Source organism: Seriola lalandi, unplaced genomic scaffold, assembly GCF_002814215.2.
Source record: "Seriola lalandi dorsalis isolate HSWRI2012SDOR001 ecotype SW California unplaced genomic scaffold, Sedor1 jcf7180002054554, whole genome shotgun sequence".
Classification (NCBI taxonomy): Eukaryota; Metazoa; Chordata; class Actinopteri; order Carangiformes; family Carangidae; genus Seriola; species Seriola lalandi.
Genome location: NW_019525107.1, coordinates 2,552,733 through 2,571,243, shown reverse-complemented (window position 1 = coordinate 2,571,243; position 18,511 = coordinate 2,552,733). Strand labels below are relative to the sequence as shown.

The 18,511-nt window shown below is 39.7% G+C and overlaps 1 protein-coding gene across 1 annotated transcript; it reads left to right on the top strand.

Annotated features, from left to right (window-relative positions):
* The first annotated feature begins 11,711 nt into the window (after positions 1-11,711).
* On the top strand, positions 11,712-18,309 carry LOC111661865 (serine/threonine-protein kinase SBK1). The gene is made up of 5 exons (XM_023415550.2): positions 11,712-11,820; positions 11,951-11,987; positions 13,147-13,311; positions 14,037-14,239; positions 16,278-18,309. Exons 1-5 carry the CDS (start codon positions 11,815-11,817, stop codon positions 16,887-16,889), a joined length of 1,023 nt encoding a protein of 340 aa, XP_023271318.1. The 5' UTR covers positions 11,712-11,814; the 3' UTR covers positions 16,890-18,309.
* Positions 18,310-18,511: the final 202 nt, after the last annotated feature.

Here is an 18,511-nt window from a genome sequence, read left to right as displayed (position 1 = left end):
ACACAGAGCAAAGGGAACGAGACCGCTGTAAAAGAACCAAATGTCCAGATGAACTGTCAAAGACGCAAATATGTGTGTGTGTGTGTGTGTGTGTGTGTGTGTGTGTGTGTGTGTGTGTGTGTTTGTGTGTGTGTGTGTGAGAGAGAGAGAGAGAGAGAGAGAGACAGAGAGACTCCATGGGGGCAGGGCAGCAGGTCCTGTCACTTCAATTTCTCTGCTTTGCTGGCTATCTCCTCTGGATTGTGAAACAGAGGGATACAAGCCAAGACACCTTGCATGTACACACACACACACACACACACACACACACACACACACACACACACACACAACACTTAACCACAGTCCCAGAACAGCAGTTTAGTAAGCAGCCAGGCCCTGTGACCCCGGGCCCCCTTGCTGTCTGCCAGCCGAGCGTGAGTCCTGGCACAGCAAACAGAGCATCTTTCACGGGTGGCTGCTGCCGAGCACAGCCCTGTCAGCAGCATCAGTACCAAGGAGCTGACTGGTGGAAACAGAGCAGGACTGATTTCTGATGCTGGACACATCTTCTTAAAAACACAGCAACATTTCTTACACAGATACTGGGCTTTGACTCCAGAACCACTTATTATAGGTGTTTATAGGTTGCACTATTTCAGGTCCACTAAAGCTAAATCAATAGAAATTAAAAAGTAAGAAGGTAATATTTTCATTGTTATAAATGTTGATATATGTCATGATTATTTTATATGTATTGCCTGATTTCTCAAATTGAGAGAAACATTTTTGATTGAAGTTTTTTGTTATAGCATAATACAACCAAATACAACTTTAGAAAACTAAATCGAAGTTTAATTTTTTTTATATTCAGTCTTTTAAAAGAAAATTAAACAGATGAACTTCATGTCCTTAATATTTAATTACAAATAACAAATGTAATACTCCAAAAAGGTTCATGTTTTTGTCCACTGAATTTATTTGTGCTTTTTTCTTACCGATAGACAAGTGCTTTTAAGGTGTTTTTTTTACCCTGACATGTTTCGTCTTCCTGCAGTCTTCCTCAGAAGAGTCACATGGTGTTGCACAACAAAAAGCAAGAAAAGAAAAAAGCACAAATAAATAACAAATGTGTTTTGGTGAGAGGTGCATTTTTTTTTTTTTTACAAATTTACTTTCCTACTATCAGTTACACTTGGACACAGTCATAAATATTTGTATGTTCCGGCAATTTCGTGAAGTCAAACTCCTCTGTACAGAAGCCCTGAAAGGCAAATTAATTTTTATTTATTTATTTAATTTTGCCAGGATAATATTTCTTTGTTTTCTTTTTTCTTTTTTGTTGTTTTTCATCTGTGAAAAAAGCAGACAGAAATTTATTTTCACTTGCCCTGAGAGGAAAGTGTTAATTCTCATTTTGGCCACAAGAGGCTGAAGTGCTCAACTACCCCAGTTTAAAAATGACTAAGGCATTCATGTTTCCCTCAATGACAAGCACACACACACACACACACACACAGAGCGAGATGATAAACAGTATATCTCTACAGGCCTAAAAAAATAATAATTCACTTGCCTTTCAAGGCTTCCGTAACTCTGCCTGTAGTATTACAACAAAACAAACCCACTTGCTCTACAAAACTTACAAAACAGTGAGAAGCACACACACACACACACACACATATTCAACCACATCTAAGCATTCTCAGATACCAGTCAAACCTTCACATCTTCCTAAGCTTGCAATAACTGTAAACCGTAACCATGTTTTGTATTTACACAGTCTGGTTGTTGCAATGGCAACTAAAAAAAAGTCTTTAGGGGTTACATCAGTGCTCAGGTTACATTCAGCCGAACTGTTTCACAAGGTGAGATGGTAATGTGTGCAGAACGCTTAGAATCCTGACTGAGGTGTCGAGTTAGCTATTAAGTTTCCTCTCTCAGCATTCAGTGCATTAGACGGAGCCAGAATAGCAGCACTTGACCACTCAACGAGGATCCTGTAAAACATGGTGAGAGGTTTATCTGCAGTATCGCTGCATGGCTCAAAAAGAGGACACAGCTTTCACATAAAGACACAAACAGGCCTGCAGGCATGTGAATGTTCCTTTCAGCTGAAGGTAGAAAATGTGTTTGACTATAGTGTCACTAGATGGCAGTATTTTACTTTCTTGTACTTCACAGGGCCTTTACTGACTCTGACATTGGGGAGCAAACTATGAAGGGGAGTTAATGTTTGGCTCTAACAAGAATCAGCAACATGCTAACCACGAGTGTAGCCACGAGTGTGTTGTGTAACTTCATCAGTGTCATCCAGCAGCATTCACCAAAGAGAAGATAAAGGGAGGAATCTGTCATGGATGAAACACTGTAAATTCCAAAGCCGTCAACGTGTCATCATGACATAGGTCAGTGCTCTTTACACTTCATTACCAGACCTCATAAACCTGACGCCCCTTACTATAAATATTTACTCAAGCCACTCATATTACATAAGTGCATGTCATGTAGACAGAATTTCAAAGTTTGGCTTGAAATATGCATAAAAATATGAATTCAAAGCAGCTTGTTAAGATGCTGAATTTTTTGACAAATTATTGAAGAGAATGTTAGTGTTACTAATAACAAAAAAATAAATTCACCGTGTTTTATTCTTCAGAGATTGACAAAACAATCTCAACCCAAGGTCCACTTACTTGTGCGTGTTGTACTCTCGACAGGCTGCTATGATCTGCAACGATGGTGCTTGCCGAAAATCTACTAGCATGTTTTCACTGCTGTGTGAGCTATCACTGTGTTTTGTGATAAACAGCACTGTGGATCTGACAATGTTGTTTTATGAGTTTACTTTCAAAAATGGTAGAATGGCCACATTTTGGGAGGAAGTGATTGATACTGAAAATTCTATTTGTTGTGTTTTTACTAGAGTCACATGGAGCTTTGCCGTCTTCCCTCTGAGTAAGTGGACTTGAGTTGAGGTTGCTTTATCAACTTGATGAGACCTTTGCTTATATTGTCACTTCGCTCTGACTATTGCAACACTCATACCTATGACTCCTACCGGCCAGCTTGAAAGAATATCAGCTTCCATTGAGCTATTCTTAGAGATCCACAACACCAGACAAGACACAAGTCCACTATAACAGCAGTTGTTGACCAAACACAACACTCTGAGGATTACAGCCTTGGTGCTGTGCCGGGATACATTTCCAACGCTCTGCTCCCTGTAAAATCTCTATGGAATCTGTGTGCCACCCTGTTACCCCATGACAGGAATAACTGAACAGGCATAGCGGTGGCTCAGTCTCATACCACACAATTATCTCAATTAACACCAGCCACAGAGCCTGGTGTAGGCTTGGGAGAACAGCATTGTGAGGGCGCTGTTTTGTATTCATCAGACGGAAAAGGTTTGGAGAGAGAGAGGAAAGAGAGACAGTTCGTGTTGTAACACGACTCTCGGTGTGACTCTGTAGGTCATTGCTCTTCATTCCATTGTTTGATATTTGCCTTGGCAGGAACACGAGGCATCATAAAATATGCATCGTGAACATAACTTCTGTAAACCCACCAGGACTTAGCCAGCTAGTCATCATATCTTTCTCCATCCAGCCACCTGTGCCGCTGTCACAGCTCAATTTTTCATTTGTCACAGGTTTTTTGGAGAAGTTTTGCCCTAGAAGTACAGAGATTAGGAGAGGCACAGACCAATGTAGAGCAGTAGCCATTAGAGCAACAAAACCCATCAATGACCCAGGCAGTGTCACAGGACTACAAGTCTACAGCCATGCTAGCAGCTGTGTGAGGTTGTACTCAGGCACATTGGTGCTTTGGGGTAAATGCTAATGCTCACAATAACAATGCTAACATGCATCATGTTAGGCATGCTAACCTTGGCTAATTAAGGCTAAACAAAGTACAGCTGAGGGTGATGGGACTGTCATTAGTTTGGAGGTTTCTTGGTCATAAATCAAAGTATTGGACAAATTAAAACTTTGCCTTGATGATGGACCAAAGATCTTAGAATTAACACTGAGGGGAACATGAATGTATATGCACCAAATTTCATGACAATCCATCCAATAGTTTCACTTTCACACAAATGGCAACCACAGTGGTGCTAGAGGAAAGTCAGGGAATCACCGAAGTCGTTCATCATCTAGGAACCATGAATGTCTGATTGATCGGCTGGTGGATATGGAATCACTAGAGTTATCAGAATTAATTCTCTGGGCACCATGAATTTATGTACCAAATTCTATGGTAATCCATCGAACAGTTGTTCACTGAAAACTAAATATGTAAACCTCATGGTGGCGCTCGAGATGTTGAGATATTTCAAAGGATGGTTGAAAATGTTTACCCGCTGGTGGTGCTGGATGAAAAGTCGGGACTACCGACATCATTAGGATTCATCCTGACAGACCAACCTCATCATTCCAAAGCAATGCTGCTAAAAAACACAATCCAGTCAACATTTGTCAGTATCATTCATAGTCAGGTACATCACTTTATACAAAATGTGATCCACTCTCTGTATTTTTCAGGGTTTAGATTATAATGTATAATTGTCAATGTCAATATTATACCGTAGCATTTAAACAAAAGCATCTGTACACAGTGTCAACATACTCTACATCCTCTAGTACACCCTTTGAGTGTTTGCAGTGACTCTACATGGGAACACATACATACAGTATCTGCAGCTGTTAATTCTGTCTCGCCTATTCCTGCCTGAGGAAATGTTTGGATGATTCAGACGTCAAACTACTTCCTCATTTCAGTCATATCCATGACCATCCTAAATATGTGAGTCCACGACCACGACTGACTCTCTATACATCATCGCAGAGAAGACAGGTCCCAAAGGTCCTGCAGGGAGCCAGGCGCACACCAGCCAGAGCCCTCTATATAAAGGGTTGCATCAAAGAGACGGACTGGAAGGTTTTTTATCCCATTTGGAATATGTCATTATCCTGGTATTTAATTAAACAATAAAGGGCTATCAATTCATTATTCTTTTGAATTGTTTAGAGTAAAATAATAGCTTGAGAAATGTCTACAATTAATGAAAAATGACCACTGCAAGTTGACAGAGCTCAAAATTAAGTCTTAAAACTGCTTCAACTCTCTAAAAAAAAAAAGTCACTCACTCATCACTCATGAAACAGAAAAAAGCAACAAATTGCCACGTTTGGTTCATATTTAATGACTAAAGCAATTACGTGATCATTAATAAATTATTTTGTTTTCAATGAACAAATTGAATAATCAACTAATAATTCTCTGTCAATGTACTCTCTAGAAGCTTTGTACATTTATGTTCAGGTAAAACTCAGTTCGAGGTGCAACACTATCAGGCAGAGACTCTCATCATGAAGTGGCATGTCAATCTGAAACCATATCCTAGCAGCCTGTCTTCACCCACTCAATCAACACTAGCACTGCTGTAAACCCCATTCCTTCACTCCGTCCACTTACTAACCTTTCTATATTAAGCCCAACTCACCCCCTCCCCTTGTCTGACCAGCAGAGTGCTATACATACACATTTCATCAGAGGTATTCTTTAGTACATTACACGTACACTACTTAGCGATCTCCAATTACTGTTTATTATGACTTCAATTTTTATGCACATACGATGGAACTAAAGTGCATATAACATTATATGATGCATTAAAGACATTTTCATGGGTTTTTGAAGGCAGACTTACTGTGTTTTATTCTTGTGCAGCCCTACTGACAGCCTGTGAAAATACTATGAGCCATCAGAAGCCTGATTTAAAGGGTGCACCACTATGAAACTTCCACACTTCCAAAACACTTTCAACAAAAACTGAATATTATTACCATCATGAAGGACTGTTGTGTGACTGCATTAGAATTAGGTTTAATTATATAAGATACATCTATATAGTTTTATGAAAACTACATTTATATCAAATGTTATTTATTCATTTATTTAAATGGAACCAAAAGACTGTATTGATTTGACTTTTCAGGATTCATAAATGTTTCTTCTTCAACTGAGAAAACTCATACAAAACAAGATGCACTCACAAGCTTAAGAAGTAGGTGAACCTTGAGTCAAGAATATTTTGTAAACCAAACCCTGAAGTTTGACATGTCCTATTAATATAATATCACAGTGTGAGGATAAATACAATACAAATAAAGATATTTTATAGGCCTACAATTAGTTAATGAGGTATTGATCATTAATTAATCAATAGTTTATTCACCACTTTATTGGAGAAGTTATAATAACTGTTGATAAAAACATTAATAATCACTTAAAATGTCGATTAAATCTACTTACAGTTACATTATAATGCATTTTAAACCATTTATCAATTGTCTACTGCTTATAAATGCTGATATAGGCTAATAATCTTGTAATTATGGATACTAAATAAACAGACTACCAGAACATTATGTAAATAATGATTCTGTGTGATAACCGTGAACCTTCAGAAGTTAAGAGCAGCATCTGAAGAATGCAGCTGGGAATGTTAAATGTATGTAAGAATGCGTGCATGGATGTTGTGCATGCCTTGTGCACATTTGTGTGGGTGTGTGTGTGTGTGTGTGTGTGTGTGTGTGTGTGTGTGTGTGCTTGTGTGTGTGTGCTTGTGTATGTGGGTGGGTGTGGGTGTGACTTCATGGTACAAGATGAACCATCTGTCACCAGGAGTTGGACTGTAGAGATGCAGTTTCTCACGACCATGAACCCTATACCCAGAATCATTACTGCTGATTAATAAATCTTTTACAGCAGGTGCTCACAGCGTGTGTCTGAACATGTCTATATTTCAATGTGCGGTGGGGTGAAACATTTCACTCGTGTAGAATGGGTGAAACCGCTCTTGTGCACCGTGCCTAAACACACATTCTAAGTCGTATAAAAAGAAAGCATCTGTAAACTCGTCAAATGACTGAAACATCATGTACAGGCAATTTGTGCATGTAAAAAGAGTGAAGTCACAACCTCACATTAATGGCCTGGCCAGTGTTCAGAACAGCTGTCAGATGTAGTCTTTGATAATTGTGACACTTTTGGAAATGCTGACATATTAATGTAGTTTCACACAGGGCTAAATTTCTCAGTCTTAACGTTCAAGTGTTGCGCTAAATGTCATATGTCATCCAGCCTGCTGTCTATTTGGCCATTATTCAGAGCAGCTGTGTGAGATATGTAGTTTAAAAGTCACTATTCAAAACACTGGCTGTCTATTGTCCAGTTGGGGAAAAACATTCAGATCGTATAAAAGCAAAAGATTGGTAAAATATACTCAGTAAAATACTTTATTTAAATAAAAAGATCCAGTATTAAAGGTGTTTTTTTTAAAGATAAAGTCTATTCTGTTCTTGAATTTTAGCATCCTTTCAGGTAATTAGCTTCAGTCGCACTCCTCTCATCACCACTGAATCCAGTAACAGCAGCTTTTTGTACTAAAAAAGGTTAAACCTACTGTACAGTAGACAAAGATAGAACCTAAAGTAGCTTCTGAACATAGTGAGTCAATTAGCCACTAAAAAGACAGATAGATATGACTCCAATGTTGCTAATGCTGTCTGCAAGTAGTAAAACATTAATTAATGCAGGTTTAATTTGAAAGAAGATATTTAATATTTTAGCAAGCCAAAACACAATGTCTTAATTTTTTCTTAAGCGTAATGCATACACTTGAGAAAAAAAGACTCTCTGTTTTTATATTTTTTTTGATTATTATCTCTGAGAATTCTGAGATTTGATCTTGTTATTTCAGAAAAACTGGATTTTTTCTAAAGAAAAACAGACTTCTGACAATGATCTTGTTAATTCAGAAATGTGAATATTTAATCCTCTAGAATTAGTCATAACTACTTCTTAAATGTAGGTTAATGAAATGGTTTCAGATTTCCCTTTCAGATTCCTGTACTTCGGTCAGTTTGAGCTTGTTGCATGAACATGGTCATGATGAACATTTTGCCATTGATCATGTCCATGCTCTTGTCAATGGGTCCAGCTATGGGGCTATGTTTCCTGAGCCCAGAGCCCATTATAGGACATAGGATGTGAAAACAGTGATGAGTGGTTACACATGATAACCCTGGTACTATGAGTACAGTCACATAATCGCTAAACTTTGATGAATGTGTCTCACCTGGTAACTTGCTGAGCTGTTGTTAACTTGCTTCAAGACTTTGAGCTAAGCAAATCACATCGCATCTCAGATCGACTGTATCTGTTCTGGATACAGACAGTTGAAACTCGTGTTGTCTATGATGGCAAAAAAACATAGTTTCCAGATGTCAGAGTGTTTAAGAGCCTAAAAGATTTTCTATGAATGATTGGCACTATGTACTTGAAGACATCATGACGGATTAATTAGGCACGAGGTCTACTCAGCTATGTCAGCAGAAAACAGATACATAAGGTTGCTGGTGAACTTTCCACGATGTGGAGGCGGGATCAATCATCAGCTTGAGTTAATATTCCCTCCTGTTCGGTTTGGAATAGATAGTCTTGGCTTCCTTTTCATTGCATGTCAAAAACAGGAAAATTTTGAATGCCTCTCTAATATCAATCATGGAAAATAACTCTTTTTACTAATACCCCTGAACTGACAGCTGAGACAACATGGCATGGTGTATCTTCTTAAAATTGATTTCAAGATGTTTGCCAAAGGAACAGCGAAAACTGGTTTATCAGTCTAAACGGCTCTGTAATTCCATTCCTGTGAGACTATGAGGACAGCAGTGGTATCGTAATGGGACGGGAAGTTGGGATATGGACCCTGTCTGGCGCCTTGAAGACTACTCTGCACCATCCCGGGACGTAAAAGATCCCAAATATGACATGACCCCTTGTCTGTGGTGACAGCGTAACATGATCATCACAAACTTCAAAACATGCTCCACAACATAACCCTAATCACAGATGGCAGCCTAACTGAGGGAGGGCAGCTATGATGTTACTGAACTGCAGTTTATAGAGAATCATAACATGATGCTTTTACAATCCATGTGGTAGAAAAATAGAAACATTACATATAGATGTATCAAACCTTTGTCTCAAGTGGACTATAAACTGAAAAACTAATTCCCTCCCTATGTCCAACCATTTGGATGGGCCACCCAAAAGCATCTAAGGTTATCTCCAACAAAATGACCTTTGTAGCTTTAGAGAAAGCTAGCAGCCCTAAACTTTAGTGACTGACACCTCATTAACCCACCGTAGCCCTACAGAGGCCAACAACCCAAAGTATCTGTATCTATGTATCGTTGGTCCTGCTTGCATGTAGGCTCGGTGCCCCCAGAATAACTGCCAGAGGTCAGGGTGTTGAGTGAGTGAACAGTAAATGAAAGACAGGCCAGCAAACACACACGAACATACACTCAGACACACTTACTCGCACACAGGTGCAGACAACAACACCCCATTAGTCCGGCCCGAGTTGTAGGCGACACCCCAGGGGATTTGTTTGTATGTGTGCCACAGCTTGAGTGCATTCATGGCTTCTAGTTCAGGGCCATGAAGGTAAGACTCCCACTGGGCTGGTCCTGGCTCTGTTTCAGCCTCCCGCTACGAAGTGGAAAGTTCTAACCAACAAGCATTCAGTGTTACTTACACGTCCACATTTATCAAACACTGTAAACGGTTAGTGTTAGATAACCAGTGTAATAACTGCAAAGTAGCTTCTTATGCAAATTTGGAGACTGTGATGTAGTATGTAGTATGAAGTATCGTCAGCAGGGAATCGGGTGGCATAGAATTAAAAAAAGAAAACACTCTGTCTGTTATAAAGGCAAACTTTAAAGAAATCTGTGATGCAGCTGATTCTGATGCAGATTGAGAACTGTCAGGCTGCACTTAGCCACAGCAGTGCTTAAAGCTTAGTGCTACCGTCAGCATGCTAAAATGCTCACAAAAACAATGCTAACATGCTGATGTTTAGCACAGGTACGATAATATTCACCATTTTAGTTTAGGACGTTAGCATGCTAGCATTTGCTAATTATCTTTTAAAGGCACTATTTTTAAGTTTTCTCTGCCGCTGAACGTGGTTTTCTTCTCAGGAGCAGGAGATGGTGATTTTGGCTTGACAAGAGCTTCAGCCATCTTATAACATGCCCTCTGAGCAGGGCTATGTCTTCAGGGCATCTTGGAAGCTATAGTGAGTTGCTATCGGAAAGTGACAAGATAGGCCAGGGCTAGTTCATTAGCATGCTAACTTTAGTAGAAGAAAAGACATGATGTAGAGAAGAGTTAACATTGGCGTTGCTTTCCACAGCTGGAGACAGCTCTTGGTGAGTAAAGGTATGAAGGTTGATGCAGAACTCCCAACGTTTCTTCTAAACTGGTAAGTAAACAGCAGTTAATCCTAATGTGGGCTATTTAGCATTAGCATAACTTACAAATAGCTCCTTTTTACTAGTACAGGTGAGGCTGATGGGAATGTCACCCCCCTTATTCTTATTTTCCCAGATAAGAGAACACACTGCCAAAACATGATTCAAAGCAATGTGGGTTGGCACCAGTGTTACAGTAACTATGTACAGTACTGTAACAGTGTATAGTAGAACTGCTATCTCTTACAAATACTGATCACCCAGAGCAAACTGAGTTTTTTTTTTAACCTGAACAACAACAACACTTGACAGTTCAACCACAGTGTGGCAGTGGGGCTTGCAAGATGTGTGTGTTCATCCGTGTATGTCATTGTTAGTATGGACTGAGAGCAATGTGTAATGTAATCAGAGCATCAGTCCCATGTGTTGGACCATATATTTACTTAGATATCATTGCTGAGTTTTGAAGTGGAAACAAATCCCTGCAAAAGGTCAGTGGTGGGGGAAGACTTCAGGTCTTTCGCTAGAGCAAAAGTAGTGATACCACACAGTAAAATACTCAAAAACAATCAAAAGTAAGTCCTGTATGGAATATATAAGTTATGTTAAAGTACGTATGCATCATCAATACAATGTTTATAAAATATCCAAAATTTGAATTTACCTGCTTTTGGGTTGTTTTGTCTATCAATTTATTTATTAATAAGTTCATTTGTAAAGTAGTGCCTACAGCTGTCAAATTAATTTGCTAATTGCTAAGTATGATTTTCCCTCTGAACTGAAGTAAACTAAATGGATAAAATAGAATGACATTGAAGAACTCAAGTGAAGTACAAGTACCTCAAAGTGGTATCAAGTACTTGAGTAACTATGTTACATTGCACCACAGAAATTGGCCAAAATGTATTTATTATGGTGTATTGTGTTGTATTTATTTAATACAGAATAAAAGTCACAAAAGTCTTCATAAAGCTTGACATTCACCTGCATGACTGAACATGAAGATTTGGTTTTTGTGTTAAAAAGCTGAAATCACTATCTGTGAGTGGTGTGCAATTTGCTGTATGCAGCCGCATTAAGAGGTGAGATCACTGAGAGGAAGTTGTGGGGCTCAGAGGCATGTCTGAATCCATTGCAGCTCTACACTTGTGTGTGTTCATGTGGACATTAGTAGTGACAGACACAAGAATCTGTCAAGTTCAACTAAGCTGCCATTTAAAAATATGTGAATGAGTGATAGTTGTTATCTTTGAAACTTTATGCTTTTCAAGTGAGTATTCATTACATATAGAGTATAAATTAATGTGTGTAGCCCATTAGACCATATGTAGGCCAATGTGTGTGTGTGTGTGTGTGTGTGTGTGTGTGTGTGTCTGCCCTTTGCAGAGGCAGTTTGTAATCAGCTGTCAAAGTGGGCTCTGTCCCCATCGCAGCAGTTGGGAGCAGAGCTTCATGCGGGGCAGTGAAAAGCTCTCAGGTCCACTCTGCACGCTGATCCATGAAGGTGGAAGACCGACATTCAGCCTGCGCTTCTACAGCATATTGATTAGCAGCATATTAGATTAGCAGCTGTAAGCATGGTGGTGTGAGTGTGTGTGTGTGTCATTTGGTGTGTTTGGTTTGCCTATTTTCAGACTCCAGTGACTGTGTTGGGAACCGACAACGAAAAAGGTAAGACCTGAAATGGATCAATATCTAATCATTGTTAATGGCAAGTAATATCCAAACCTGCTACTATTTAATACTATTGCAAATGTTGTTAGGAACAAACTATAATAGCAGGATAACCAATTTTTTTAACATTTAGTTACCACTGAATTTACTGTACTAAATATACCATTAAATACCATAAAAATACTACATCTACAATACACATTGGTGTTATTATTATTATTCAAGAATTTAAAGATTCAAGGTTTTATTTCTCATATAAACCAGCAATATAATTTAAAATAAATTATTAAAAAAATAAAAAGAATTTGACACAAGAAATATAAAGGACACAAATTTTAGATATGTAAAAATGTAAAATGTATATATGTCAACACTGCAGACAAACTAAACAATGAGTTAAAATAGCAGAGGACAATGAGCTAGACAATATTCATAGGTCAGAGGACAGAGTTCACCATCCTGACGGCCTGAGGAAATAAGTTTAAGTAGCTTTTCACCAAATCGTTTTAATAACATTAAGTTACAGGTTTAAGTAGGACATGACATTTTCTAATACGAATAACAAATTAAATAAACTTTCTATAAGTTGTTTATTTTTTTACGCAATTGCACATATAGAATTGAGAACTGAAAAATTATATATCAGGTCAACCAGACCAGGGCCCAGTCAGTTGTTGTTGCCCTGAAGAAGTATTTGTGCAAATTCTAATTATACAATGTTTATTAAGTGCCGAGGGAAGTGCAACATGTGGGACAGTTTTGAATTGAATAAAAACTAGTGATAAAAAAAAAATGTTATTCACATGGATAATGTTTTGTTATTATATATTCATTGTTATCAAAATTGTATCTGAAAACGTAGCCCTCTGAATATTTTTAATTCATTATTTATAATTAATTTAAAGATAAATGCAGCTGGCAGAGACAAAGATTTCGGTTTTTGGAGCAAATATTAACATAGTTTATTAACATAGTTATTTCATATAAATAAAAGTAGGGATTTGTCTTGTTAGCTTTAGAAGATATTCTATACAGAAATCCCGATTTTTGTGGTACAGTGTATTCCAATTAGTGTGCACCTGATGGCAGTCTAATAAGTGTGTTCTCACTCCTAAAAGAGTTTTTTTTTTTGTTGTTCCTGTCCATGCGTGAGCAGAGATGATTGAACTGGGCCTCGCTGATGGCAGCCTTATCGATGAGCTGATGGAGCTGACGGCTCAGAGCCTCGGCCACCTGGAGATCCAGGAGCACTTCAACATCATCAAGGAGATTGGCAGAGGGAAATACGGCAAAGTGCTGCTGGTCACACATCGCTTCAGGGGTAAGATTGCACTTTCATTTCTAATCTCTTACAGCAGACAAAAATATGTGGTATTGGTATCAATTTCTTTCTACTGTACTGTAATATTGCTGATTAGTTAGTGTAGGGGCACTGAAATCCAAAAACACTGATATGAACAAGCATTCCAGTCTCTGAAAAGAAATGACTTTCTGAAACTTTCAAGAAAGTGCATATGTGTTGTACATGACATAATTCATAGAAGACAAAGTTGCAGCTGGAAATAAATGAAGAACTGAGGACCTTTACAGAGCAGCCACAGTGAACAGAGAGAGAGAGAGAGGTGAGAAAAGTACTACTTGAAAAAATTAAGATAAGACGACAGTCCTCTGATCTGACCTGGAGCCTCAGGCGAGCCACAGGGGAACAGCCAGCCAACATGGAGCGTTGACAGGGTCGGTGTAGACAAAGGACAGAGCAGAATGTAGAGCATGAGGCTGACTGGCTTGAGTTCTGCAGGGTTTGAATTTGAAAACCACTGGAGTTTGGGGGGTGTGACCTGGGGGAGAAGGTTGTAGAAAAGCCATGCAACGGTATATTAGATAATTATTACAATATCACTTCAAGTAGCTTAGCTTAGCTTAGCTTAGCTTAATATCACTGAAGTGATCATAGGTACTTTTAAATCTGCAATTCTTTTGTTAGACAAACAAGGTGTGCATGATCAGTGCTATTAATAGCTAAAGTGAAGTATGGATGGTCTGCAGGGACGCCCATGGCCTTGAAAGTGATGCCCAAAGCCTCAACTAAGCTGCAGGGCTTTCTGCGAGAGTACTGCATCTCCTTACACCTGTCCTGCCACCCCTGCATCGTGGGCCTCTTTGGCATTGCCTTCCAGTCTAATGAACACTACTGCTTCGCACAGGAGCTTGTCATTGGGAGGGACTTGTTTGCTGTCATCCAGCCAAAGGTGAGTCAAACACTGGCAAAACAAGACCAAGAGAGCGAGTCTATGAGGTGGTAGTTAGATACAGCGTAGCCCCGTATGTGACCCTCTCAACACAAACGCTATGAGGGAAACACAAGCTCTATCTTTTTACCTGTTAGCCTGCAGCTGTTTTCATCTTTCAAGGTTGCACAAGTGTTGTACAGTCTGCTTGGGATGAGAGCATCTTCATGGCCCCTTCTCCTCTGTACAAGCTGAACTGTCCAAAAACTATGTTCAAGATCTCGTCCATTTTCAGCAAACACAGCAAATGTTGCCATTTAATAAGCGTTTACAGGGGAGAGCGGCATGAGTTGAGCCAGTTTTTACTTGATGTAGTCTTGGCATGACTGTAAATCACTAACTAAAATATGTAAAATATATTCAGGATGTGGTGCATCTCTGGGAATAATCATTTTGGATCTAAAATAAGCAGGTTTCAAAATATGACTTCCCAAAAAAATGTGGTCTCTTGGGGGGTAAGTTGAGCCTCATGTGGGTAATTTGTACCATTAACTATGCTGAAGTAAAACTGAAAATTTTCACCTGTTCCATCAAAGTACGATAAATTCAATACCAAATTCTTCAACAGGGCCTCTTTAACATTTTCAGAATAAAACCAAGTTTAAAATGAAGAACAAAATGAACTACTGTTCTGCTCGCAGAGCTGGGGGCTACTACTCAACATCCACCTTGTCAATGCTGCAGGGGAATATGAACCTCTGTTCTCTATGACTGTGAAGATGGGCTTTCCATCATCAGCACCACTGGCTCAACTTCCCCCAGACCTTTTGGCTCAAATTACCCCACCCCCGCCATTTAAAAACCTTACGTCATCCAGCAGTTTAGAGCCAATGTCAGGCTAACAGTATAACCTCATATTGCAACTTTCTAAAGCACTTACACGTGTGAGATTTCTTTTCACACTTGACTGTATTAGTTCAAACACAAACATGAAAAAAAATGACTCTGGACAGCTAAAAAATAGTTCTGTGAACTTAAAAGTGCTTAACACTTCTGCCATGTGCTTCTCCTCATCACAGTGTGAGTAAAATTGATGTGTCTCTTCAAAAGTATGTAGTCACATGACCAATTTTGCCTGAAGTTACCTAGAAACAAGGGGTGGCTCAACTTCTCCACAGGCTCAAATCAACCCGTTAACACCCACCCCACCAATCTGTGAAGGAAAGTGTAATGCACCTGCTGACCACATCAATCAATCACTATATTTGTAGGGCAGTTCGCTATGCAGCAGATGATATATGCATTTAGCACACATTCAAACACAAGACACATAAATCGATAGTCGTAAGTCGATAAAAACAAAACAGAAACAATACGTTAGTAAACAATAAGGTAAACCACCTTTTTCTTTTCCTCCTAGAGGAAAATGGCAGAGGGTGAAAAGGCTGTTTGAATCTCTTTGATTTGGCTAAAGGGAGTCTGAGGAGGGAACATGATGGCAAAAACAGAAACTGCTGATGAAGAAGTTATAAACAATCAGAGGATGGATTCAATTTTCTTCAGTGCCTCATAGTACATTTTACTGTTGGACCTTGAGACATTGAAACCAGCAGATAAAAGAGAACGTGAGAACGTACTCGAAGTAAATGAAATCCTGAGCCAAAAGAGACGCTGCCGGCTTTTCTGGGACACCATGTTGGTATAAATCTCAAATGTCACGTATATCAGCTCGTACAACAATAGAAGAGAGGAGTGGGTCCATGTTTGTAGTCCTGTTTCTTGGATGGCAGTGCTACCACGAACAAACCTGGGAAAATACAAACCACTACTGTTTCCTGCATAGGGTTTGTACGAGAAGCCTGTGATGAAGTCATGGAGCGTACGAAGTGCAGAGGGCACATATGGGGCTAAGAACAGCTGAATGCTAATATGAACATGCTAACATGCTCACAATCTTTCTTTATGCAGTGCTTTGGGATGATGAATGTCCTCAATTTTTTTTCTGGCACCTTAGCAAAATGACACAAAATGACCTATCCTCCATTTTTCATTTGTTCAGGTGGGTATTCCAGAGTCTTCTGTAAAACGCTGTGTCCTCCAGATCGCCAGTGCTTTGGAGTTCATCCACAGCCATGGTCTGGTCCATCGTGACGTCAAGCCTGAGAACATCCTCCTGCTGGACAGTCATTGCTGCCAGGTCAAGCTGGCAGACTTTGGCCTGGCCCAGAAGAGAGGCACCATGATACGATTCATCACAGGAACCCTGCCCTACATGGCCCCAGAGCTTTGTAGCGTGGCCCTGCAGGAGGGTGAGAAAGAAGCGTCTGCCCCTCCACTTAGTGTGGAGCCGAGCCTGGACACCTGGGCTTTTGGAGTGGTTATCTTCTGCATCCTCACGGGCTACTTCCCCTGGGAGCGCTGCATGGACTCAGATGACTTCTACCAGGAGTTTGCTGACTGGTGCAGAATGGAGGAGAGGCCCAACACTGAAGAGGACGTCCCTCCTCTGTGGAAAAGGTTCACCCCAGATGCCATGGAGATGTTTGGTAAGCTCCTGGATTTGGATGCAGGGAAGAGGTGTACAGTGGGGGAAGTGAGAGCCTATGTGGAGAAGGACTGGCTGAAGAAGGCACCTGAGAGCGAGCAGCAGCAAACCACAGAAAAAGAATAATCTTTGGCATAGTGAGGTGGAGGAACATCCTAATGCTTAGTGACTTGTATTCCTGTGTTACTGCATAATCTATAGCTTCCTTAAGCCTTAGTATCATTTGAGTCAATAGTTGTGTCCCAATTCAGGGTCTGCATACGAACATATGGCCTTTCATAGCCGTTACAGACGAAGGCCGAACCGAAATGAGACTGTCTGGCTCACAGAGGGTTTCCGCTCCCATCGCCTAGCAACCTTGACAACATGTAACTTTTTTTTTTACAAAAACTTGAGGTTTCAAGGCCGTTGATTTTTACAGTTGCATCATTACTGGCGCACAATGAATCCTGGGATAGGTTGGAGCCTCTGTTGCCTGGTAAAAGAAGCTGCATCTGAAGGAGCCTTCAAAGTCGGACAACCATCAGTCTTTAAATACTGCCTCCGAAGGATGTGGCCCCTGAGTTGGGACACAGCTTCTATTATAAAGGCCTTAAAGTGCCTGATATCCAGCATGCATGGTCATGTATACAGTGTCCATATAAAAGATAGTTTAACAGGGATGTGCTGGTAGCCAAATGATTCAGACATAACAAATGTAACTGCAGTATCCCTGATTCGATTCCAGCTGACAAACTCTCTCTCCCCTTGTATCCTCCTCAATAAAGTGTTTGACAAAAAAAAGGACGTGACAGAAACAAGACTCCACAGATGGTGTTTTTTCAGAAATGATTAAGTCTGTGGTGACTGAGAAAAGTAGCTCACTAAGTGGTACTGAACTAATGAGTAATTTAAATTATTCAAATGAGTAAATTAAAAGAAAAATGAATTTGAATTTCATGAATGAATATTTCAGTTTCAGCTCCTGCTCTGTTCAGTACATGTGGTGTGAAATTACTACGCTTTAATTATTTGGATGTGATGCAGGATATGAAGCCATCACATTTTTCATACTGTGACTTTAAAGTTCTGTGTTAAGACATTTTTACAGCAAAGGATGAACTGTTTGTTGTCACTGGGTCAACCAGAGACTGGATTGTTTGCAGTTAGATCATTGTCATATACATTATTAACTTTGACATATGGGATTTATTATTTTTGTGTGAATTAGCATGTCCTCTTGTTTACTTGCAGGTCAGCTCAAGTTCACTGATAGATTTTGCCCTAAACTGCAACATATCTTACAGTCTGAGATTTGATATAAATGCTGGATGCATGTATATTAATTATAAGCTGTCCAAGATAAACTTTTATCGTATTGAAAGTGTCTTTTTATTTTGTTATTGTTTTTGTTTTTTTTTTCATTTTTCTTTTGTCAAACTCATGACTATACGACACCTATTTTGGATTTAAAAAGATCATGTATCATTGTACAGAGCATTGTATGTATGGGCATGCCGTGAAAGCATGTAGAAGGAAAATCAAATAAAACCTATGCATCCATCCACTCTCTTTTCAGCCACCCTCTCAGGCAGAAAACATATAATCCTCTTCGAAGCCAGCTCCATGACCCGACTCAGATCTCTGGTCCAGCTGGTTCTCCACTGACAGACTTCGTGCCGTTGTCCAGCATGTCAGTCTCTGAGGAGGACAGACTCCAACTTGGCTCGAAGTCTGAACCTGCTTGCCCCCCCCCCCCCCCCCCCCCT